The sequence below is a fragment of the Oncorhynchus nerka genome, linkage group LG24 (genome assembly GCF_034236695.1).
Source record: "Oncorhynchus nerka isolate Pitt River linkage group LG24, Oner_Uvic_2.0, whole genome shotgun sequence".
NCBI lineage: Eukaryota > Metazoa > Chordata > Actinopteri > Salmoniformes > Salmonidae > Oncorhynchus > Oncorhynchus nerka.
Window position 1 is genome coordinate 87,224,759 of NC_088419.1, and position 24,015 is coordinate 87,248,773.

The 24,015-nt window shown below is 41.9% G+C and overlaps 2 protein-coding genes across 2 annotated transcripts in view; one reads left to right on the forward strand and one right to left on the reverse strand.

Annotated features, from left to right (window-relative positions):
• The window catches only part of pla2g4ab (phospholipase A2, group IVAb (cytosolic, calcium-dependent)), a 57,067-nt gene extending 50,329 nt beyond the window's left edge, over positions 1-6,738 (reverse strand). The window contains exons 1-2 of the mRNA XM_029646758.2: positions 6,200-6,738; positions 4,515-4,664 (exon numbers count right to left, since the gene is read on the reverse strand). Coding sequence (XP_029502618.1) covers positions 4,515-4,547 — 33 coding nt within the window. The 5' untranslated portion in view covers positions 4,548-4,664; positions 6,200-6,738. The remainder of the gene's footprint in view (positions 1-4,514; positions 4,665-6,199) is intronic.
• A 3,667-nt stretch (positions 6,739-10,405) lies between these two features.
• Positions 10,406-18,353, forward strand: ptgs2b (prostaglandin-endoperoxide synthase 2b). Its single transcript, XM_029646757.2, has 10 exons — positions 10,406-10,527; positions 10,885-11,001; positions 11,111-11,254; positions 11,413-11,556; positions 12,068-12,249; positions 12,409-12,492; positions 12,601-12,847; positions 13,420-13,706; positions 13,933-14,080; positions 16,884-18,353. Exons 1-10 carry the CDS (start codon positions 10,464-10,466, stop codon positions 17,294-17,296), a joined length of 1,830 nt encoding a protein of 609 aa, XP_029502617.2. The 5' UTR covers positions 10,406-10,463; the 3' UTR covers positions 17,297-18,353.
• The last annotated feature ends 5,662 nt before the right edge of the window (positions 18,354-24,015 follow it).

Sequence of the window (24,015 nt, forward strand, 5' to 3'; positions counted from 1 at the left end):
GTCAAACACTCCAGCCACCCCAGTCATAGCCTCGTTACTGTTATTATATTGTGTAACATTTTTTAAACTTTAGTTTATTTAGTAAATATTTTCTTGTCTCTTGTTTATCTTAAAACTGCATTGTTGGTTAAGGGCTTGTAAGTAAGCATTTCACAGTAAGGTCTACACCTGTTTTATTCTGCGCATGTGACAAATAACATTTGATATGATTCAGTTGAGTTACAGTAATAGGCCATCAAGAAATGTCTGAGAATGGAATTCTAAATAGTCTATTTAATTACTTTTTCAAATGAAAGATGCATTATACAAGGAATAAACTTAAGTTACAAATCATTAACAAGCATTACAAGACATTACTCTAAGCATGATCAGAGAGGGAGAGTGAGAGAAAAGTCATGACCTGAAAGGCCATGCCCCAAGAGTCCCTGGGGTGGAGAGAGAAGTCATGACCCGAAAGGCCATGCCCCAAGAGTCCCTGGGGTGGAGAGAGAAGTCATGACCCGAAAGGCCATGCCCCAAGAGACCCTTGGGTGGAGAGAGAAGTCATGACCCGAAAGGCCATGCCCCAAGAGACCCTGGGGTGGAGAGAGAAGTCATGACCCGAAAGGCCATGCCCCAAGAGACCCTGGGGTGGAGAGAGAAGTCATGACCCGAAAGGCCATGCCCCAAGAGACCCTGGGGTAGAGAGAGAAGTCATGACCTGAAAGGCCATGCCCCAAGAGACCCTTGGGTGGAGAGAGAAGTCATGACCTGAAAGGCCATGCCCAAGAGACCCTGGGGTGGAGAGTGAAGTCATGACCTGAAAGGCCATGCCCCAAGAGTCCCTTGGGTGGAGAGAGAAGTCATGACCTGAAAGGCCATGCCCTGAGAGACCCTGGGGTGGAGAGAGAAGTCATGACCCGAAAGGCCATGCCCCAAGAGACCCTGGGGTGGAGAGAGAAGTCATGATCCGAAAGGCCATGCCCCAAGAGACCCTTGGGTGGAGAGAGAAGTCATGACCTGAAAGGCCATGCCCCAAGAGACCCTGGGGCGGAGAGAGAAGTCATGACCCGAAAGGCCATGCCCCAAGAGACCCTGGGGTGGAGAGAGAAGTCATGACCCGAAAGGCCATGCCCCAAGAGACCCTGGGGTAGAGAGAGAAGTCATGACCTGAAAGGCCATGCCCCAAGAGACCCTTGGGTGGAGAGAGAAGTCATGACCTGAAAGGCCATGCCCAAGAGACCCTGGGGTGGAGAGTGAAGTCATGACCTGAAAGGCCATGCCCCAAGAGTCCCTTGGGTGGAGAGAGAAGTCATGACCTGAAAGGCCATGCCCTGAGAGACCCTGGGGTGGAGAGAGAAGTCATGACCCGAAAGGCCATGCCCCAAGAGACCCTGGGGTGGAGAGAGAAGTCATGACCCGAAAGGCCATGCCCCAAGAGACCCTTGGGTGGAGAGAGAAGTCATGACCTGAAAGGCCATGCCCCAAGAGACCCTGGGGTGGAGAGAGAAGTCATGACCTGAAAGGCCATGCCCCAAAAGACCCTGGGGTGGAGAGAGAAATCATGACCTGAAAGGCCATGCCCCAAGAGACCCTGGGGTGGAGAGAGAAAGAAACGGTGTAGGTATCTAACCAGTGCAGGTCAGCAACAAAAAAGAGAAAGAGGCAATTAATCTAAGACCCTTTATAACATCTGATTATGTGTAGATAAAGAATATGAGTTGTTGACCAATACCATGTTGAGTTAACTGTTGAGTTAACTTCCAATCAGATGTCAAACCTACAAGATGTAAAGACAACTGAACCTCTGCTACCCAGAGGTGTGACAAGATGGGGTTGGTGAGATAACACATAGAATGTTGAATTCCTAAGACAACAGAAAGGAAATCCTTGCATACAGTTGATCTGAGTCACTTCGGGGGCTGGGCCACCCTACACCTTCTTTATCCTATCATGATGAACACTAGGCCTACCCCTAGCCCTGAGAGCTGTCCTGAGAAGACATCTGTAATGAGAAGAGAGCTGTAGTGAGAAGACAACTGTAGTGAGAAGACAGCTGTAGTGAGAGCAGAGCTGTAGTGAGAAGAGAGCTGTAGTGAGAAGACAGCTGTAGTGAGAAGAGAGCTGTAGTGAGAAGACAGCTGTAGTGAGAAGACAGCTGGAGTGAGAAGAGAGCCGTAGTGAGAAGAGAGCTGTAGTGAGAAGAGAGCTGTAGTGAGAAGACAGCTGTGGTGAGAAGACAGCTGGAGTGAGAAGAGAGCCGTAGTGAGAAGAGAGCTGTAGTGAGAAGACAGCTGTAGTGAGAAGACAGCTGTAGTGAGAAGACAGCTGGAGTGAGAAGAGAGCCGTAGTGAGAAGACAGCTGTAGTGAGAAGAGAGCTATAGTGAGAAGACAGCTGTAGTGAGAAGACAGCTGTAGTGAGAAGACAGCTGTAGTGAGAAGACAGCTGTAGTGAGAAGAGAGCTATAGTGAGAAGACAGCTGTAGTGAGAAGAGAGCTATAGTGAGAAGACAGCTGTAGTGAGAAGACAGCTGTAGTGAGAAGACAGCTGTAGTGAGAAGACAGCTGTAGTGAGAAGAGAGCTATAGTGAGAAGACAGCTGTAGTGAGAAGACAGCTGTAGTGAGAAGACAGCTGTAGTGAGAAGAGAGCTATAGTGAGAAGACAGCTGTAGTGAGAAGACAGCTGTAGTGAGAAGAGAGCTATAGTGAGAAGACAGCTGTAGTGAGAAAACAGCTGTTGTGAGAAGGGAGCCGTAGTGAGACGAGAGCTGTAGTGAGAAGACAGCTGTAGTGAGAAGAGAGCTGTAGTGTTTAAAATATATATATATATTTAACTTGGCAAGTAAATTGAGAACAAACACTAATTTACAATGATGGCCTACACCGGCCAAACCGAGACAACGCTGGGCCAATTGTGCGTCGCCCTACGGGACTCCCAATCACGGCCGGTTGTGATACAGTCTGGATTCGAACCAGGGTGTCTGTAGTGACGCCTCAAGCACTGAGATGCAGTGCCTTAGACCGCTGCACCACTCAGGAAATCCTTGGACACTGTGCTATCTAACCTCCAAACGAGCTTCAATGCCATACAACTCTCCTTCCGTGGCCTCCAGCTGCTCTTAAACGCTAGTAAAACCAAATGCATGCTTTTCAACCGTTCGCTGACTGCACCCGCACGCCCGACTAGCATCACCACCCTGGATGGTTCCGACCCAGAATATGTGGACATCTATAAGTACCTAGGTGTCTGGCTAGACTGTAAACAATCCTTCCAGACTCATATCAAACATCTCCAATCTAAAATCAAATCTAGAGTCGGCTTTCTATTTCACAACAAAGCCTCCTTCACTCACGCCGCCAAACTTACCCTAGTAAAACTGAGTATACTACCGATCCTCGACTTCGGCGATGTCATCTACAAAATAGCTTCCAATACTCTACACAGCAAACTGGATGCAGTTTATCACAGTGCCATCCGTATTGTTACTAAAGCACCTTATACCACCCACCACTGCGACCTGTATGCTCTAGACGGCTGGCCCTCGCTACATATTCGTCGCCAGACCCACTGGTTCCAGGTCATCTAAAAGTCCATGCTAGGTAAAGCTCCGCCTTATCTCAGTTCACTGGTCACGATGGCAACATCCACCCGTAGCACGCGCTCCAGCAGATGTATCTCACTGATCATCCCTAAAGCCAACACCTCATTTGGCCGCCTTTCCTTCCAGTTCTCTGCTGCCTGTGACTGGAATGAATTGCAAAAATCGTTGAAGTTGGAGACTTTTATCTCCCTCACCAACTTCAAACATCTACTATCTGAGCAGCTAACCGATCGCTGCTGCTGTACATAATAGTCCATCGGTAAATAGCCCATCCAATCTACCTACCTCATCCCCATACTGTTTATATTTATTTACTTTTCTGCTCTTTTGCACACCAGTATCTCTACCTGTACATGACCATCTGATCATTTATCACTCCAGTGTTCTGTGCTATTGACTTGTTTATTGTTTACTCCATGTGTAACTCTGTGTTGTCTGTTCACTTTATCTGCTATAGACTTATTTTTCTACTGTTTATTCTCCATGTGTAACTCAGGTCGAACTGCTAGCTTTATCTTGTGAATGAGAACTTGTTCTCAACTAGCCAACCTGGTTAAATAAAGGTGTTCTCAACTAGCCTACCTGGTTAAATAAAGGTCAAATAAAATAAATCAAATAAAAACGAGTGAGATGAGAACTGTAGTGAGAACAGAGCTGCCCACTAATCTAATGTTGATAGATCGAGATGGAACAAATATAAGGTTTTCTACTGAAGTAATACTGCTTTATCAGAAACACTATGTGGCCAAAGATAGTCTTATCTAGAGTAGTAGGTTCCTTCTTATTACTGGAGCACATGACTCACTGTACTTAAGGTGAAGTTGTAAGAAGCTGTTTGTTACACTACCAAAATACCAAGTAAATGTATGCAAAACATGCAGTGTAGTAAATACCTAAGAATTTGAATGTAACCGGACATGTGTGGACTTACAATAATGTACTGGTAGGGGTCTATGGAAGACATGGTTGGCTGGTGGGAGAGTTGGTGTCAGCTACTGTAGGAGGAGAGTCTCTGTCCAGTCTCCAAATGTGTCCTTGAACTTAAGCAGATCCTCCAGGAACACTGGGTAGAATCTACAGACTGGGGACACACAGAGCATCATTATGTAAAGGGATGCTGTGGAAAGACAGATATGACACATGGTAACTTGTGGCAGTTAGTGAAACAATAGCTTTGCTTGACAGTTGTATACTGTCTAAGTCTAATGACACGTTGCTGGTGAGTGAAACAGTTTGAAACAGTGATGATGTAAAATACTAATAACTTGTAATAACTGGTTATAACTGGTTATCAGCTACTGAAATAACTGGTTATCAGCTACTGTAGTGAGTGTAGGACCAGGGAGAGGGGATGTACTGAAGCCACAAGACTGAGATAGGCCTGTGTGTGTGTGTGTGTGTGTGTGTGTGTTTGTGTGCGTGCGTGCGTGCGTGTGTGTGTGTGAGAGAGATAGAGGCCTATGTGACTCAGCGAAGTGAGAGATGCTACCGCAGCCTAATAATTTGTGTGTGTGTATATGTGTTGTGTGTGTGTGTGTGTGTGTTACAGTAGACCACAAGCCCAGTGTGGCTCCAAGGCTCCCCACAGTTGTTCAACAAAGCGTAGCATTTCTGTGAAGAGTTCATGCACGTAGTGTGGTTGTGTGTTCGCAGTGCTGGTCACGTAGTTTGAATGGATGGTCCAAGTTCTGAATGAGCCTATTTGGGCTGTGACGTGGTGACCTGCATGTATTCCACATTTCTGAACGATCCATCCACAAAGCAATAAGAGCTGAGTGGATTGGACAGGAACACAGACAGCTTGGCCTGAGTACTGAGTGGGCTTATTGTTATTTTGGTACAAGAAAGCTGTGCCAATGTGCTTAACTATCTATCTGGTCTCCTCATTAAATTAGAATTAAATTACAATAATAGTTATTCATTCAAAAGTCAATTCAATGACTGAATTGTGATGTTCCTAAATGCCAGACCATGGACTTAGCCATACCTGTAATCAACAGGCTTAAGTGCCATGTTGTTACACTAGTGTTGTTACTATACAAAAAGGTATCCTCTGCTCATAGACCATGGCTGGACACGCTGACTGCATCAAATGAATGTAATAACAAAAGCGAAGGGAAAATAATAACATTTTACATGGCAAAACACAGCAATGAAAACAAATGATGCTCCAATCCATATTAATAACCTACATTTGCCGAATATCTTCAGTGGAATTGATAAATTGATGATGAGTTGCATAATATCTTTCAAATGAGAGTTTTAACATTTTTTTAACACGTTTTAAAACTAAAATGTCTTACTTGTTGATTTAGGCTAGTCTATTCTTGTTGAAGTTAACACAATAATTTTAAAATTAGAATAATATATTTCCAGTTCGGATCGAATAATAATCGAATTCTATAGTGGTCTAATAAGGCAATGTACTGCGGTTGACTTGCCGCTTACGGAAACATCAAGTTAATACACTGACTCGACACACCACCGCGCACAGCAATCTCGAAAAGCGCAGTGTCCAAAGTTAAATAGGCAACAGCAACATACAGAACAGGCTTTACGTGTTTGTATTGTAACAAACATGCAACACTGAGGAATGACAGTTATGTGTCCACCTACCTTGAGAACAATATCAGCGCATAAATCCTAGGAAATATGTCATCAACGCCTGAAGTATGGCTCCACTGTATACGGTATACGATGAGCCGGAGGAGGTGCTAAACACCGCCTCTCGAAAAACGTACACACCTCGTAGCGGAACTCAATTTTAGCTTTGGTAATTTAGGAAGTCAGAATTTATGGGGAGACTAATCGAAAACTGAAATTTGGCGCATGGGTTGTATCAGAGACATTGTTCGCTACTTATCTGACCTCAAAGGCTGCCCATGAGAGTTGGAAGACTTGAGAAAATCCCTGAGAGAAGTATGATGCAACCTGCGGATGTTTCAATTTCTTTTCTACTGAGCCATTTACTTTATCTTCGTATTATTATCTTTTATTCTTGTTGCATTGTGCAGAGGGAACCTGCAAGTAAGCATTTTGTTGGACGGTGTATACCATGTCTATCCCGTACATACGACTAAAAACATTTGAAATGTGAACTTTTGGTATGCGACGTATGTACGCAATCATTTCTACAAGTACAACCCTACTGTGCTGCTGGTTCTGCCAGCAGCACAAACTATATCGTGACTTTGTATGTTAATAGAAAACCTTCAGATTAAAAGTCCGCATTTATTGTGCTTAGAAGTAAATGCAAGAAGGAATTAATGAAAACAATGTCAAATATGTATGAACAATATGGTTACATTTTGTTTAAGACCGATATTAATCAAATAGATTGTTGACTGGTATGTTCACAATATTGAGTTGTAAAATATCTATTCTTTAGGCTGAGGCAAAAGTGGGCTTGACACTAGTCTACTCAGTAGTGTCTCTTCTAACCACTGCCAATCAATTTCTCCTGTTCTGCATGCAGCTCTGGAACCTTGACATGTTTAACATGATGTGCTACCTAGTCCAGGACCTGCTGTTTCGACTCAATTCAGTTACAATTCAATTTAAGGGCTTTATTGGCATGGGAAACATATGTTAACATTGCCAAAGCAAGTGAACTAAATAATAAAGAAAAGTGAAATAAACAATAAAAATTAACAGAAAAGATTACTCACAAAAGTTCCAAAATAATAAAGACATTACCAATGTCATATTATGTGCAAATAGTTAAAGTACAAAAGGGAAAATAAAAAATAAATACACATGGGTTGTATTTACAACGGTGTTTGTTCTTCACTGGTTGCCTTTTTCTTGAGTCAACAGGTCAAATCTTGCTGCTGTGAAGGCACACTGTGGTATTTCACCCAGTAGATATGGGAGTTTATCAACATTGGATTTGTTTCCAAAATCTTTGTGTATCTGTGTAATCTGAGGGACATATGTGTCTCTAATATGGTCATACATCTGGCAGGAGGTTGGGAAGTGCAGCTCAGTTTCCACCTCATTTTGTGGGCAGTGTGCACATAGCCTGTCTTCTCTTGAGAGCCAGGTCTGCCTACGGTGGCATTTATCAATATCAATAGCAAATGCTCACTGAGTCTGTACATAGTCAAAGCTTTCCTAAAGTTTGGGTCAGTTACAGTGGTCAGGTATTCTGCCACTGTGTACTCTCTGTTTAGGGCCAAATAGCATTCTAGTTTGCTCTTTTTGTTAATTCTTTCCAATGTGTCAAGGAATTCTCTTTTTGTTTTGTCATGAATTGGTTGGGTCTAATTGTGTTACTGTCCTGGGGCTCTGTGGAGTCTGTTTGTGTACAGAGCCTCTTCTCCGGGTTCAAATCTCTGTAGGTGTTTGGTTTTGTTATGGAAGGTTTGGGAAACGCTTCCTTTTAGGTGGTTGTAGAATTTAACAGCTCTTTTCTGGATTTTGATAATTAGCCAGTATTGGCCTGTCAGAGTCGTGTGTATAGGTGGCGGTGAAGTCAGGAGCAGGAGAATCAAACTTAATGAAATTGAGTTGTTTAATGAAAACAGCACATAACTACAAAACTATGAAATAATAAAACAAAGTGGGTAAGAGGACCCGTCATGCACCAATACAACAACACGAAATCTGAACAATAAACCATCTCTGACAAGGACATGAGGGGAAACAGGGGATTAAATACACAACAGGTAATGAATGGGTTTGAAACCAGGTGTGTAGTACAACAAGACAAATGGAAAATGAAAAATGGATCAATGATGGCTAGAAGACCGGTGACGTCAAAGCGCCGAGCACCGCCCGAACAAGGAGAGGCTTCGACTTCGGCAGAAGTCGTGACATGGCCTGCATACATTATTTGGTGTTTTACGTTGTACACTGATTATATTTTTTTGCAGAATTCTGCATGCAGAATAGCCAACAACAACAAAAACTCACCGAATTCCAAAACGAACAAAAACGGCCCAAAATGTCATTATAATATATGCACGAACTCTATCTATCACAATGTTTTGGCTGTGAAGCCCGCCTTTAAGGAGTCACCAGCACTCCGTGTTAAAACAATTACCCAGCACAAGAGACCAGATTTCAATTCTACAGACTCTTTTGAGTAATTCCAACAACATATATTAATGTGTAATTAAAAGTGTATTTCTTCAAATAGACACAATAGCTTTCAACATACCCGTATTTGTGTATTCTTTCAAGAGAACTGCTGGTATAAATAAATACATATGAACAATAAAAGTACCTCAAATTATGCATATATTTTTCTAACGTGGTTGCAATGCTGTGGTTGCAACACAGCGTTGGTTCTGCCATGATCATTTCCTGCTGCTAAGAGAACGGTAATACAGTTTCCGTAGACTCTCTGATACCAACCCACTCTTGTATGATCACTGCAAGTAAAATATCTCCACGCGAGGTCGCGCAAAGACTGGTTGTTTACTGGTTATTTGCTAGTTGATGTTGTGATGTTGATGTTGTGATGTAGATGTTGGCAGGTGGTCTGCAAAATAATATTTAGAGTCGGTGGCCGAAATTAGGCCTACAAAGTGTGAATTACATTTCCCCCAAGCACCCATACCAAGATTGACTTGAAAAGTCTGACAATATGAGGAGCCTATAAATTAAACGTGGACATTATTCGTTGACAAATAAAATTATTATAATTGAGATTCAGACATTGAAAGTAAGATTAACATGAGCAACATAATGCATAAAACAATTAAATAACATTAATTGGGCGGAATTCAGCAGTCACATTACTGTGATATATATATATTTATTCTATAATCTCAATAGCAAAACATGTGTAAATCAATAGGAAATCAATTAAATCAAATACTCCTTTACTATCATTCCATGTAGGGGAGAGTGAGGTAAGTTGAGCTTTTTAAATTTAAATTCAGCATTACCTTGCCAAGAGAAATATAGTATTCTTTCTAACAAATATATCTATATATATTTCAGGATGTTGTGTATCCTTGGAAATCATCAGAATTAATGTAAACATTACAGTGGTCTGTTGGCACATCTAACGGGTATAGAGTATTACTTAGTTGTTTTTATATAACCCTCTTCACATAGGCCAGACCTTGTTGTTCCCTCATATCCCAGCTATAATGCCTTGCACTATGCTTGTGATGAAAACATTTCAATTGGCTCAATCTTTGGCTCAATTTACCCCAATGCCATTGGCACAACTTTCCCTGAGGCTAACATTTTGACTATATTAGCCCACACAGCTACAAGGATGAACTTTCATGCTAGGTTTAGGACCTCATATAAAGAGACCCCAAATGATGTATAGAACAATCTTAAAAGTATCTATTTTGGTTTAGAAACAAGCATAAGGAAACCTCTAACACAATAAATTAATTTGACTTGTTTTTTGGACCTAACTAGTTTACAACTTTTTCTATGTGGTTTCTTCCTTCACATAATCTATGACATGATAACCTTTTCTTACATATTTGGTCAAATTATTAATTTTGGGTATGGTTTCCTAGAATCAAGGTTATCTTAATTTACCCTCTTAGCTCAGTTTACCTCTTCGTCTCAATTTACCCCCCTCTCCCCCATCATTAGGTCTATGAATTATTGTGAGTAATTGCTGATTATTAACTATAGCTGAATTAATATTCGTTTGACTGAGATGGTTTATTATTACCAAAATTGGTGTTAAATCCCCATTACAAATATTTCCACTGGTCAATTCTAAATCGTAATCTATCGATAAAGACCAGAAATTGAGCCCATAGCTCGGTATGTCAAACTCACGCCCACATCAAGTATTATAAAACGTGTCCTCGCAGCACACAGGTTCATTCACAACCTCAGAGTTGGATACCTCAAACGGAAGACAAAAACCGGAGTTGCGCTGTCGATAAAAAACATTGGAATGAACAGAATCATATCTGCGCTTCTATTTCTGCCTCTGGGCATAATATTTGTCTGCGAAGGAGGTAAGAACATGATGCGATATAAGTTATTAAACTTTGATGCAGTTTAAATGTGTTCGTTTGAACATATCATATGCGCAACGTGTTAATAACAAAATGTGTATAAACAGTTTATTGACCTTTCTAACCATTTTTCAATCAGCTATCGAAGCATTATGAGTTTATTTTTATGCTATATAAAAAAATCATATTTTGGATTTGATAGCCTAGGCTATATTTGGATATATAGGCCTATCTATGTGAATGATTTGATACAGTATGTAGGTCTATATGTACATAGAAATGATCAGATAATGACATGTTTTTGTGATCATAATTTATTACACTCAGTCTAACCTAACCAAAAATGTGTCTATGCAGGCAACCCTTGCTGTTCACAGCCATGCCTGAACCGCGGAGTGTGTACTGCCATGGGCTCAGAAGACTATGAGTGCGACTGCACACGCACTGGATTCTATGGCCACAACTGCACACAACGTAACGTACATCCAATATATACCGATAGCTGTATAAAAATCAACATAAAAACAACTCAATCTTTTCTCTCTAGACACTTAATTAATATGCTTTCATTTGGATTTGACAGCTGAATTTTTCACGTGGATTAAAGTGTCTCTGAAGCCTACCCCAAACACAGTGCATTACCTCCTCACCAACTACGAGGGGGTCTGGAACATCATCAATAGCATTTCATTCCTCAGGGATGCTATCATGAGATATGTTCTGACATGTGAGTTGAGTTCAATAATGTCCTAGTCTTCATTAGCGTTTCTCTCTTGCCATTTGACAATGTCAAAACGATTTGATAATTAGGGTTACAATAACATATAAAGTTATCCCTGTTTATTTTGAGTTCATATTAATCCATTTTGTTCTCGCTCTCTCAAGCCCGCTCTCATCTGATCGACAGTCCACCGACCTTCAATGCGGACTATAATTATAAAAGCTGGGAAGCCTACTCCAACCTGTCTTACTACACACGAACCCTTCCTCCTCTGCCCAAGGATTGCCCAACCCCTATGGGAGTCGTAGGTAATCTTTCTCTCTCTCTCTCTCTCTCCAAACCTGTTCTCTCAGATAAAAAAAAAAACTTGGCTAACCTCCATGACATCATGCACATGCCCGACAGTCCTTGTAGTGTAGAGTTGGCTGCTTCACTGAGGTTTTCTATGAGGCAAAATCACAGCACAAATTCATACTCACTGAGCGACACTGGCATTCTTGTGGCATTCCCATACAGTGATTGTAGCATACTAATTGTAATGAGAAAGGATGTTTCACTGATTTCAACACAGAGATTTTGCAATGGCGGATATCGGGCAACACCTTTTTGATACTGTTACCTCACAGAGGCTTGCTTTTGGTTTGGTGGACATAGGATCAGGTTAGGTTGTTTCCATGCAAAATGTTCATTTGAAAGATATATAAAGAAAAACAATCAAACTATAATTTAGCCATTGATTAGTAATTCATTCCAAGTATAAGCTCAAATTGAAAGTGAGCATCTCTAAATTGACAGAAATATTGTATTTCCCCCATGCAGGTAAGATAGAGCTACCTGATGCTAAGCTGCTGGCTGAGAAGCTCCTGATCAGGAGGAAATTTATCCCCGACCCCCAGGGTTCCAGCCTGATGTTTGCTTTTTTCGCCCAACACTTCACCCACCAGTTCTTCAAATCTGACCAGAAGATGGGGCCGGCATTTACTAAAGCCAAGGGCCACGGGGTGGGTAGACTATATACATGTATATATAACTACACAGCACAGCACACAGCAGACATGCACTGAACAATACAACATGGTTTCACCCAGAGAGGTGGAGTTAACTGACAGAAGACGTATGTATATAGGCCTATGTGACTGATTTCGAGGCTTGTTTTCCAGGTGGACCTGGGTCACATCTACGGAGAAAACCTTGAGAGGCAACATAAACTGCGGCTCTTCAAGGATGGCAAGCTGAAGTTTCAGGTACTGAACAGATCTTGTCAACCATAAACCACCTTGAACATCACTGAACTTATACTGTTTGTCACAGCTCCAGCTGACAGTCTCTTCTCTCACCCTTTCTCTCTCTAGGTGCTGGATGGAGAGGTGTACCCACCTACAGTGAAAGAGGTTGGGGCTGATATGCACTACCCTCCCCATGTCCCTGAGTCTCACCGCTTCGCTGTGGGCCATGAGGCGTTCGGCCTGGTGCCTGGTCTCATGATGTACGCTACTATCTGGCTGAGGGAACACAACCGCGTCTGTGATGTCCTGAAGGAGGTCCATCCGGACTGGGATGATGATAGGCTCTTCCAAACATCACGCCTCATTCTCATTGGTGAGTTGTCTAAGCGGGCAGCATGTGGAAAAAAGAGGTGTAGGACTTGCTGCTCATTATTATATGATGTGGTTATACTCATGTGGTCAGATCTTACATAGTATCTGGATTAACATTGTGTATTGTAACTTGTTCCCATCAAATACTGTAGGTTAGCTGAATTTGCAAACAGCTGTTCTTTGTTTCTAAAATAGAGACATCTAGATCCAATATTTGACTAAATTGCAAGCTAATGAACCGCAGTATGACCCCATTTCCTCTGGATGGCTCTGATCACAGGGAGTGGTATTCTCCTTCACATAAACTTCTCTATAGTTAAGTGTTAATGGCTGCTACCTAAAGTTGTCGGTCGGTCACATTGTTAATATGCCAGATGAGTCGGCAGTTCAGTGGTACCATACAAATAGGGGAAGGTGAGAATTGATCAACTGAGACATTATTTTAAAATGGACTTTATGGAGGTTTTTAATAACTTCTAACTGCTCTATCTTGTAAAAGACTAGGTGAAGAAATAAATAATATAACGAAACAAAAGACTAACTAATTGTCTCTCCCCTTGCTCCTTCTTATAGGTGAGACCATCAAGATTGTGATTGAGGACTACGTGCAGCACCTGAGCGGCTACAACTTCAAGCTGAAGTTCGACCCGGAGCTTCTCTTCAAAGAGCGTTTCCAGTATCAGAACCGCATCTCGTCAGAGTTCAACACCCTGTACCACTGGCACCCACTGATGCCTGATGCCTTCCACATACAGGAGCAGGTCTACTCCTACCCACAGTTTGTCTTCAACACCTCCGTGGTCACCACACACGGCATCTCCAACCTGGTGGCGTCCTTTACCAAGCAGATCGCTGGACGGGTGAGAGACTCTCTGTGTGGGTTTTAAGTTGTGGGCTCTGAGTTGCCACTTAAGGTGGCTGAAGTATGGGTGGATGAATTTGCATGTTATTGTGTTTTAAGCAAACTTAATACAACTATTGTACCTCAGTGTTTACCCTGAGGGAATGTCAGTAATTCAAAATAAAGAGAAACTCATTGTTGTTTGAGGCTGATCGACTTACTTCCTCTCCCTCGTCCGTCCTCAGGTTGCTGGAGGTCGTAACGTCCCCCCTGCAGTGATGATGGTGGCTCTGAAGTCCATAGAGAACAGCAGACAGATGCGCTACCAGTCCCTCAACGCCTACAGGAAACGCTTTTCCATGAAGCCATACGCCTCCTTCGAAGACCTCACAGGTGAGAGAACCACCATTAGCATCACAGCTATAACATAAACACTGATCACCCTGTAAACATTGAGATTGAGTTAGATTATTATGTAGTGATGAATTAGTGTTATTCCCATTTAAAAGTAGAAGGTGTAACATCCTACTATCCTGTTTGGACAGGAAATCATTAAAACCAGTTAAGACTGGTACTAAATAACTCTAATAACTAAAGGTGCCTCTAGTTGCTACTGATATAATATCATAGTTCACATTTGCATTTTAAATGTGACATTTTTTAAACTTTTTGAAATAGTAATACAACTGGCCTGGGCAGATATAGTAGATCCTGTGGAGGTAAGTTCTATATTGGAGTAAACTTACAGTGGGGCAAACAGATGTGCACTTTCGTTCCAGAAAGCAGTTAGTGATGGCAGAGTGTCAGGTCTAAACAGAGGAGTGTTTGGGGAGTTGACAGGCTCTGCACTGCCTCACAGAAAGAGGAAGATTTTCTTTAAGAAAAGTGTGAGAGTTAACCCGAAGGGTTTCTGTGTGTGTGAGAGATACAGTGTAAAAACGCGAGATGTTTGGAGGACTTTTAGATTTAATCTGTTTCCATGTATATTGTATTGCATCCAGACTGTCAAACGTACTCTCTAAATCCTTGTGAAACAGCTCTCAAACTGAGTAGAGTAACGTAACATTTCCCTCAGAAGCCAGGTTGAGTAGAGTAACGTAACATTTCCTTTAGAAGCCAGGTTGAGTAGAGTAACTAATGTAACATTTCCCTCGGAAGCCAGGTTGAGTAGAGTAACTAATGTAACATTTCCTTTAGAAGCCAGGTTGAGTAGAGTAACTAACGTAACACTTCCTTTAGAAGCCAGGTTGAGTAGAGTAACTAACGTAACATTTCCTTTAGAAGCCAGGTTGAGTAGAGTAACGTAACATTTCCTTTAGAAGCCAGGTTGAGTAGAGTAACGTAACATGTCCCTCAGAAGCCAGGTTGAGTAGAGTAACTAATGTAACATTTCCTTTAGAAGCCAGGTTGAGTAGAGTAACGTAACATTTCCTTTAGAAGCCAGGTTGAGTAGAGTAACTAATGTAACATTTCCTTTAGAAGTCAGGTTGAGTAGAGTAACGTAACATTTCCCTCAGAAGCCAGGTTGAGTAGAGTAACTAATGTAACATTTCCTTTAGAAGCCAGGTTGAGTAGAGTAACGTAACATTTCCTTTAGAAGCCAGGTTGAGTAGAGTAACTAATGTAACATTTCCTTTAGAAGTCAGGTTGAGTAGAGTAACTAACGTAACATTTCCTTTAGAAGCCAGGTTGAGTAGAGTAACGTAACATTTCCTTTAGAAGCCAGGTTGAGTAGAGTAACTAATGTAACATTTCCTTTAGAAGTCAGGTTGAGTAGAGTAACTAACGTAACATTTCCTTTAGAAGTCAGGTTGAGTAGAGTAACTAATGTAACATTTCCTTTAGAAGTCAGGTTGAGTAGAGTAACTAACGTAACATTTCCTTTAGAAGCCAGGTTGAGTAGATTAACGTAACATTTCCCTCAGAAGCCAGGTTGAGTAGAGTAACTAATGTAACATTTCCTTTAGAAGCCAGGTTGAGTAGAGTAACGTAACATTTCCGTTAGAAGCCAGGTTGAGTAGAGTAACTAATGTAACATTTCCTTTAGAAGTCAGGTTGAGTAGAGTAACTAACGTAACATTTCCTTTAGAAGCCAGGTTGAGTAGAGTAACGTAACATTTCCTTTAGAAGCCAGGTTGAGTAGAGTAACTAACGTAACATTTCCTTTAGAAGCCAGGTTGAGTAGAGTAACTAATGTAACATTTCCTTTAGAAGTCAGGTTGAGTAGAGTAACTAACGTAACATTTCCTTTAGAAGCCAGGTTGAGTAGAGTAACGTAACATTTCCGTTAGAAGCCAGGTTGAGTAGAGTAACTAATGTAACATTTCCTTTAGAAGTCAGGTTGAGTAGAGTAACTAACGTAACATTTCCTTTAGAAGTCAGGTTGAGTAGAGTAACTAACGTAACATTTCCTTTAGAAGTCAGGTTGAGTAGAGTAACTAATGTAACATTTCCTTTAGAAGTCAGGTTGAGTAGAGTAACTAACGTAACATTTCCTTTAGAAGCCAGGTTGAGTAGAGTAACGTAACATTTCCTTTAGAAGCCAGGTTGAGTAGAGTAACTAATGTAACATTTCCTTTAGAAGCCAGGTTGAGTAGAGTAACGTAACATTTCCTTTAGAAGTCAGGTTGAGTAGAGTAACTAACATAACATTTCCTTTAGAAGTCAGGTTGAGTAGAGTAACTAATGTAACATTTCCTTTAGAAGTCAGGTTGAGTAGAGTAACTAACGTAACATTTCCTTTAGAAGCCAGGTTGAGTAGAGTAACGTAACATTTCCCTCAGAAGCCAGGTTGAGTAGAGTAACTAATGTAACATTTCCTTTAGAAGCCAGGTTGAGTAGAGTAACGTAACATTTCCTTTAGAAGCCAGGTTGAGTAGAGTAACTAATGTAACATTTCCTTTAGAAGCCAGGTTGAGTAGAGTAACGTAACATTTCCCTCAGAAGCCAGGTTGAGTAGAGTAACTAATGTAACATTTCCTTTAGAAGCCAGGTTGAGTAGAGTAACGTAACATTTCCGTTAGAAGCCAGGTTGAGTAGAGTAACTAATGTAACATTTCCTTTAGAAGTCAGGTTGAGTAGAGTAACTAACGTAACATTTCCTTTAGAAGCCAGGTTGAGTAGAGTAACGTAACATTTCCTTTAGAAGCCAGGTTGAGTAACTAACAGAACATTTCCCTCTCTGTGTGTTTCCCAGGAGAAAAGGAGATGGCTGCAGAGCTGGAGGAGATGTATGGGCATGTGGATGCTGTGGAGCTTTACCCAGGTCTGCTGGTGGAGAAGCCCAGAACCAATGCCATCTTTGGGGAGACCATGGTGGAGATGGGTGCCCCCTACTCCCTGAAAGGCCTGATGGGAAACCCCATTTGTTCACCAGAGTACTGGAAGCCCAGCACCTTTGGCGGGAGCGTTGGCTTTGACATCATCAACACCGCGTCCTTGCAGAGGCTAGTGTGCAGCAACGTCAAGGGCCCATGCCCTGTGGCGTCCTTTCATGTGCCCGACGTAGAAGACAATAGATCCAATACCATCAATTCCAGTACAGCACAGTCGGGGAGCAACGATGTCAATCCCACAGTACTTCTGAAAGAAAGTACCACTGAGCTCTGATAAGACATCAGCTGAAATAGTTTCTGGAATTAAACTTTTAAATGTATTTTAAATGTAACTTTTTATTTATTTATTTGAATATTTATTTAATTTATTGCATCCTGGAATCTTTATTGAGAAATGTTGTTGAGAAATGGTTTCTTCTGCCTCTGATTGTTTTGACATTACTTTTGTAAGTTCAATGAAAACCAATCATTTTAGTTGTATTTATTCTAAGAGCTAATTTAAAGATGGAATCCGCAGCAGGGGGGGGAACAGCGCCATTGGCTGCCACATTGTCAGGATTTTTGGTCCAGATCAGCATGGTACATATTGGGCTGCACCAGCATGGTACATATTGGACTGCAGCAGCATGGTACATATTGGGCTGCACCAGCATGGTACATATTGGGCTGCAGCAGCATGGTACATATTGGGCTGCAGCAGCATGGTACATATTGGACTGCAGCAGCATGGTACATATTGGGCTGCAGCAGCATGGTACATATTGGACTGCAGCAGCATGGTACATATTGGGCTGCAGCAGCATGGTACATATTGGGCTGCAGCAGCATGGTACATAAGGGTCTGTTCTATCACGTGTGCAGGGATGTCCGTGGGGGGAAAAGGGTTTGTTGTTTGCATTCATGTCTTTGTTGTTGTAATATTGTGAATGGACGTGGCTGTTTCACCATTGAGGATTACAGCTTTAATAAATTATGTTCTGTTATTGACCTCAGAAAATAGCACTGGCAATATTGTTTATGTATGTAAGTTGACTTTGTTTTAAAACTGATACTTGAATTTAACACATTTAGTTTACAGCCTGATACGTTACGTTCCACCCTAACTGCATGTTACAATGTTACATTCCACTGTTTGCTCCTCGGTGCAAGCGAAAATATAGCAGGTAAAATACTGTACCTAAAGCTGTACCTAATGCTGTACCTAAAGCTGTACCTAAAGCTAATAGGTACAGGTCATTGTACTATGATACTGTAACCCTTAAAGTATTTTCTTAGTGTTTTGTTAAAATACTTGAGCTGACTCCTTATTGTTTTAATAAAACACCATCTAATGAAATACAAACATGACTCCCTCATCTTTCCACATTTACATAATGACCCTGAAGCCCTATTCAGATTCAGTCCTCTTGCTGCATTACTGTGATATTCTCTGCTGACTCAAGTATTGTTCTTTAAGAGGGCACTGTGCACTGCAGTGGAGGCTGGTGAGAGGAGGACAGCACATAATAATGGCTGGAGTGGAGCAAATGGAATGGCATCAAAACATGTGTTTGATGTATTTGACACTATTCCACTCCAGCCATTACAACGAGCCCGTCCTCCCCAATTAAGGTACCACCAACCTCCTGTGGTGTACACTATACTGTGTACTCTCTGTTTCGTGACAAATAGCATTCCAGTATGCTTGTTTTTGGGTAAATTATTTTCAATGTGTCAAGTAACTATCTCTCCATTTTTGTCCACCATATCTGCCGCAGAAGTTTATCTTACATTGGGACACACACACGCACGCACGCACGCACGCACGCACGCACGCACGCACGCACACACACACATAACACACACACACACACACACACACACACACACACACACACACACACACACACACACACAGTCTTGTACAACTAACATTGTGGGGACACACATTCAAAATCCAATTTCCCCTTAACCTAACCCGTATCCTAACCCTAAACCTAAGATTAGCTCCTAACCCTAAAACGAACCCTATCCCTTGTTATCCCCATGCAGGCGAGTATCTTGTGAATTTAATCCTCTTTGATTCTTGGTTGAACCGAAAGAGGGGCACGACGTACCTCCGGTCTCCGCCCAGATCATTCCGGAAGAGCTCTCTCCTGAAATTTTTTCCAAGACGACAGCTAATGATATTCTACATATAATGATATCTTGGCTTTATATGGCCCGATTTAATCGAAATAAAGACCCAATAGTGTTTATGGGACATCTAGGAGTGCCAACAAAGAAGATGGTGAAAGGACCTGAGCCCTAGGACCATGCCCCAGGACTACCTGACATGATGACTCCTTGCTGTCCCCAGTCCACCTGGCCATGCTGCTGTTCCAGTTTCAACTGACCTGAGCCCTAGGACCATGCCCCAGGACTACCTGACATGATGACTCCTTGCTGTCCCCAGTCCACCTGGCCATGCTGCTGCTCCAGTTTAAACTGTTCTGCCTTATTATTATTCGACCATGCTGGTCATTTATGAACATTTGAACATCTTGGCCATGTTCTGTTATAATCTCCACCCGGCACAGCCAGAAGAGGACTGGCCACCCCACATAGCCTGGTTCCTCTCTAGGTTTCTTCCTATGTTTTGGCCTTTCTAGGGAGTTTTTCCTAGCCACCGTGCTTCTACACCTGCATTGCTTGCTGTTTGGGGTTTTAGGCTGGGTTTCTGTACAGCACTTTGAGATATCAGCTGATGTACGAAGGGCTATATAAATTAATTTGATTTGATTTGATTTGATTTATGTATATGTCAGGAGTCAGGAAGTGGGTGCAGAAGAAGATTTTAATCATGAATAAATGCAGATGAACAAAACAAGAGAACGTAAAACAAAACTGTCTGATGGCTGAGGCTACTGAGGGCTAAATAAAGGGAATGTAATCAAGGTGCTCATTAGGTCCAGGTGTGCATAATGATGGGGTGCAGGTGTGTATAATAATGGTTGCCAGGGCCGGTGGTTAGTGCGAGCGGGCGTAGGCGCGACAACCCTAAACCCTATTCTAACTCTTTTGTTTCTAACCCATGTGTTTCCACATGTCCTACCCACGGAGCTGGGAAAACGGCACAGTACGCTCCAGACAACTACAGAGAGCATGGGAGAAGGGAGAGAGATTCTGTTCAAGCATCTTCATTACAATGGATCAAAACCCGCAGACAAAGTAAATACGTTAAATCTCACTGGAAAGTGTTTCAGTTTCTCAGGACGCAAGGGCCACTACATCTTACTGTGTAGAGACAATCGTCCATGCTCATGCTAGATACGGTGAGTGCTTCGTACATAGACTCTGTTGGGGATTATACTTAGGAAATAAAGCACGGAAGGGTGTGGTATATGGCTAAGTATAAACGTGGTTTAACAGCTAAGGGCTGTTCTTAGGCATGACACAAACCCCCTATTATAAACTGGTTACCAACGTAATCAGAGCAGTAAAAATACGTGTTTTGTCAAACCCGTGGTATACACTCTGATATACCACAGCTGTTAACCAATCAGCATTCAGGGCTCGAACCACCCAGTTTATAATATGCCATAAAACCATGACACCCACATGGGCTCAACGACCTTCTCTAACCATTCGGTAATATTCTGTATAAAGTGGCGATATAGTGTTAAGATAATGATAATCCCTGTCTTAATCACTGCATTCATCACTGCATTCATCACTGCATTCCTCACTGCCCTGACCTTAGAGAGCCGTTTCATTTCTCTAATTGGTTAGGTCAGGGTGTGATTTGGGGTGGGCGTTCTATGACAGTTGTATACTGTCCAAGTCCAATGACACGTTGCTGAGTGTGGTTCCCAATCAGAGGCAGCTGTCTATCATTGTCTCTGATTGGGAATCATACTTAGGCAGCCTTTTTCCCACCTGTGTTTTGTGGGTAGTTATTTTCTCTTTAGTCTCTGTTACCTGACAGAACTGTTCGCTTTTGTTTTGTTACTTTGTTCGAGTGTTTCTTTGATCAATAAAATCATGAACACTTTCCACGCTGCGCTTTGGTCCACTTATTCCGACGACAGGCTTGACAACTGCATTAATCACTGCATTAATCACTGCATTAATCACTGTATTAAGAACTGTATTAATCACTGCATTAATCACTGCATTAATCACTGTATTAATCACTGCATTAATCACTGCATTAATCACTGTATTTATCTTCAGCACACGCGCATGCGTACACACTCTCTCACACACACACACACACACACACACACACACACACACACACACACACACACACACACACACACACACACACACACACACACACACACACACACACACACACACACACACACACACACACAAAGACACACACAAAGACAAAGACAAAGACAAAGACAAATCAGATTGAATGAGTCATGTACATCAGTTGTCATCCCATCCTAAAGCTGTCCCACTCATAATCTATAGTCCTCCCAAACTTCAAAGAGCTGGGCGTAGGATGATCTATCATATGTCATTTCACTTGGCCCATCACGGCAGGAAAATTACCGGATTGCGCGTGCAACATTATTAGTGTTCCCCTTTCTGAGTGGCCTGGGGGTGAGGCTGCTGCAAAGGGCCTATGTGGCCCAGTCTATGAGCTCTGTGAGGAGCGAGTGGGGGAACACATCTTCCATTGTGTGTGTGTAATGAGCATGAGTGAGTGGGTCGTGAGCGGTGGTGCGGGAGAGTATCAGGGAGATAGACCTGTGTGTTTTCCCTCCAACCACTCTTCACATCCGCCTCCGCAGATACCGTGCACTGGGGAAAGTGTAATGTGCTGGTCCACTAGAGGTGGGTAGCTACCTGAAGCAGCCCCGGGAACTGGACACCTCCACCATAGACTTCTACAATGATGGCCTGCACACGCACACACAACGCCCTTTCAGGGAGATGGCACTGCTGATTGGCATAAATGTTAATGATGCAAAACATAAATGCACCAGCAAAACACACATGATATGGTGACAGTTTCTGGCTGACAAATCAGTTTTGTTCATTGTTAAAATGACAGCTTTTTGTGCCGTATGTTGTGGTTAGATGTGTGAATGTATGTATGTCGGGGGATATGAGAGTATCTTCACATACTGTATGTATGTCGGGAGATATGAGAGTATCTTCACATACTGTATGTGTGTCGGGGGATATGAGAGTATCTTCATATACTGTATGTATGTCGGGAGATATGAGAGTATCTTCACATACTGTATGTATGTCGGGAGATATGAGAGTATCTTCACATACTGTATGTGTGTCGGGGGATATGAGAGTATCTTCATATACTGTATGTATGTCGGGGGATATGAGAGTATCTTCACATACTGTATGTATGTCGGGCATGAATGCATGCTGTCGCTGGGCACAAACTGGTTGAATCAAAGTTGTTTCAAGGTCATTTATCAATGTATTGTGACATGGAATCTACGTGGAAAATACATTGGATTTGAAAAAAGTCATCAACGGGATAACATTTAGACCACAGGATTTTGTTGTCATGGTAACCAAATTTCAACATAGAAAAACCTTGTTTAATTTGTACCTTTAAAACTACATCAGATCTTCAATGTTAAATCCACTATCAGAAAAAAAACTATTGGCTGGGCAGCACTTCCTATTAGAGAATTGATTTATCTACATCTACTCTGTTCCCCGGATGCCGAAGAGGTGGATGTCGATTAAGGCAGCCCCCCTCACCTCTCTGATTCAGAGGGGTTGGGTTAAATGAGGAAGACACATTTCAGTTGAATGCATTCAGTTGTACAACTGACTAGGTATCCCCCTTTCCCTTTGGTCTCCCATACAGGATTTTAACCTGGTCGTTGATCGTTTAGCAATCCCACATAACATGAAATAGACTTGCTGCTGCTATCTTCATTCCAAAGGGAAGGTTTAACCGGGCAAATTAAATGTGACCATACTCTATCATTAATATATTATGAATGACGCTATTTAAGATTACATACAGTGCCGCCAGAAAGTATTCATACCTCTTGACTTATTCCACAATTTGTTGTTACGGCCTGAATTCAAAACTGATTAAATAAATATTTTTTTCTCACCCATCTACACACAATACCCCATAATGACATGTTTTTAGTAAATGTTTGGTAATGTATCGAAAATGAAATGCAGAAATACCTCATTTAGATAAGTATTCACACCTTTGAATCATTACTTTGTAGGAGCACCTTTGTCAGCGATATATGTCTGTATCAGCTTTGCACATCTGGATTTGGGGATTTTCTCCCATTCTTCCTTGCAGATTTTCTTGCAGATTTTCTAAAGCTCTGTTAAGTTGGATTGGTAGTGGTGGTGAACAACAATCTTCAAGTCTTTCCACAAATGTTCAATGGGATGCAAGTTTGGGCTTTGGCTGGGGCACTCAAGGACTTTCACATTCTTGTGCTGAAGCCATTCCAGTGTTGCTTTGGCTGTATGCTTAGGGTCATAGTCCTGTTGGAACGTAAATCTTCGTCCCAGTATAAGGTCAATTGCACTTTGAAGCAGGTTCTCATCAAGGATTTTCCTGTATTTGGCTTCATTCATTGTTCCCTCTATCCTTACCAGTCTCCAATTCCTTGACGCTGAAAAGCATCCCCATAGCATGATGCTGCCACCACCATGCTTCACGTTAGGGATGGTGTTAGACGGGTGACGAGCTGGGGCTGGTATCTTCAGACATAGTGTTTTGTATTCAGGCCAAAGAATGATCAAAGGAAATTGGATGCACCTGAGCTCAATTTGGAGTGTCATGTATGGCAAAGGGGTGTGAATAGTTATTCAAATTAGATATTAATGTACACTGCTCAAAAAAATAAAGGGAACACTTAAACAACACAATGTAACTCCAAGTCAATCACACTTCTGTGAAATCAAACTGTCCACTTAGGAAGCAACACTGATTGACAATACATTTCACATGCTGTTGTGCAAATGGAATAGACAACAGGTGGAAATTATAGGCAATTAGCAAGA

Coding starts and splice junctions, on each gene's coding strand:
- ptgs2b (XM_029646757.2), top strand. CDS start 10,464: ATGAACAGAATCATATCTGCGCTTCTATTTCTGCCTCTGGGCATAATA. Junction 11,002..11,110: donor TGGCCACAACTGCACACAAC/GTAACGTACATC, acceptor TGGATTTGACAG/CTGAATTTTTCACGTGGATT. Junction 11,557..12,067: donor AACCCCTATGGGAGTCGTAG/GTAATCTTTCTC, acceptor TCCCCCATGCAG/GTAAGATAGAGCTACCTGAT.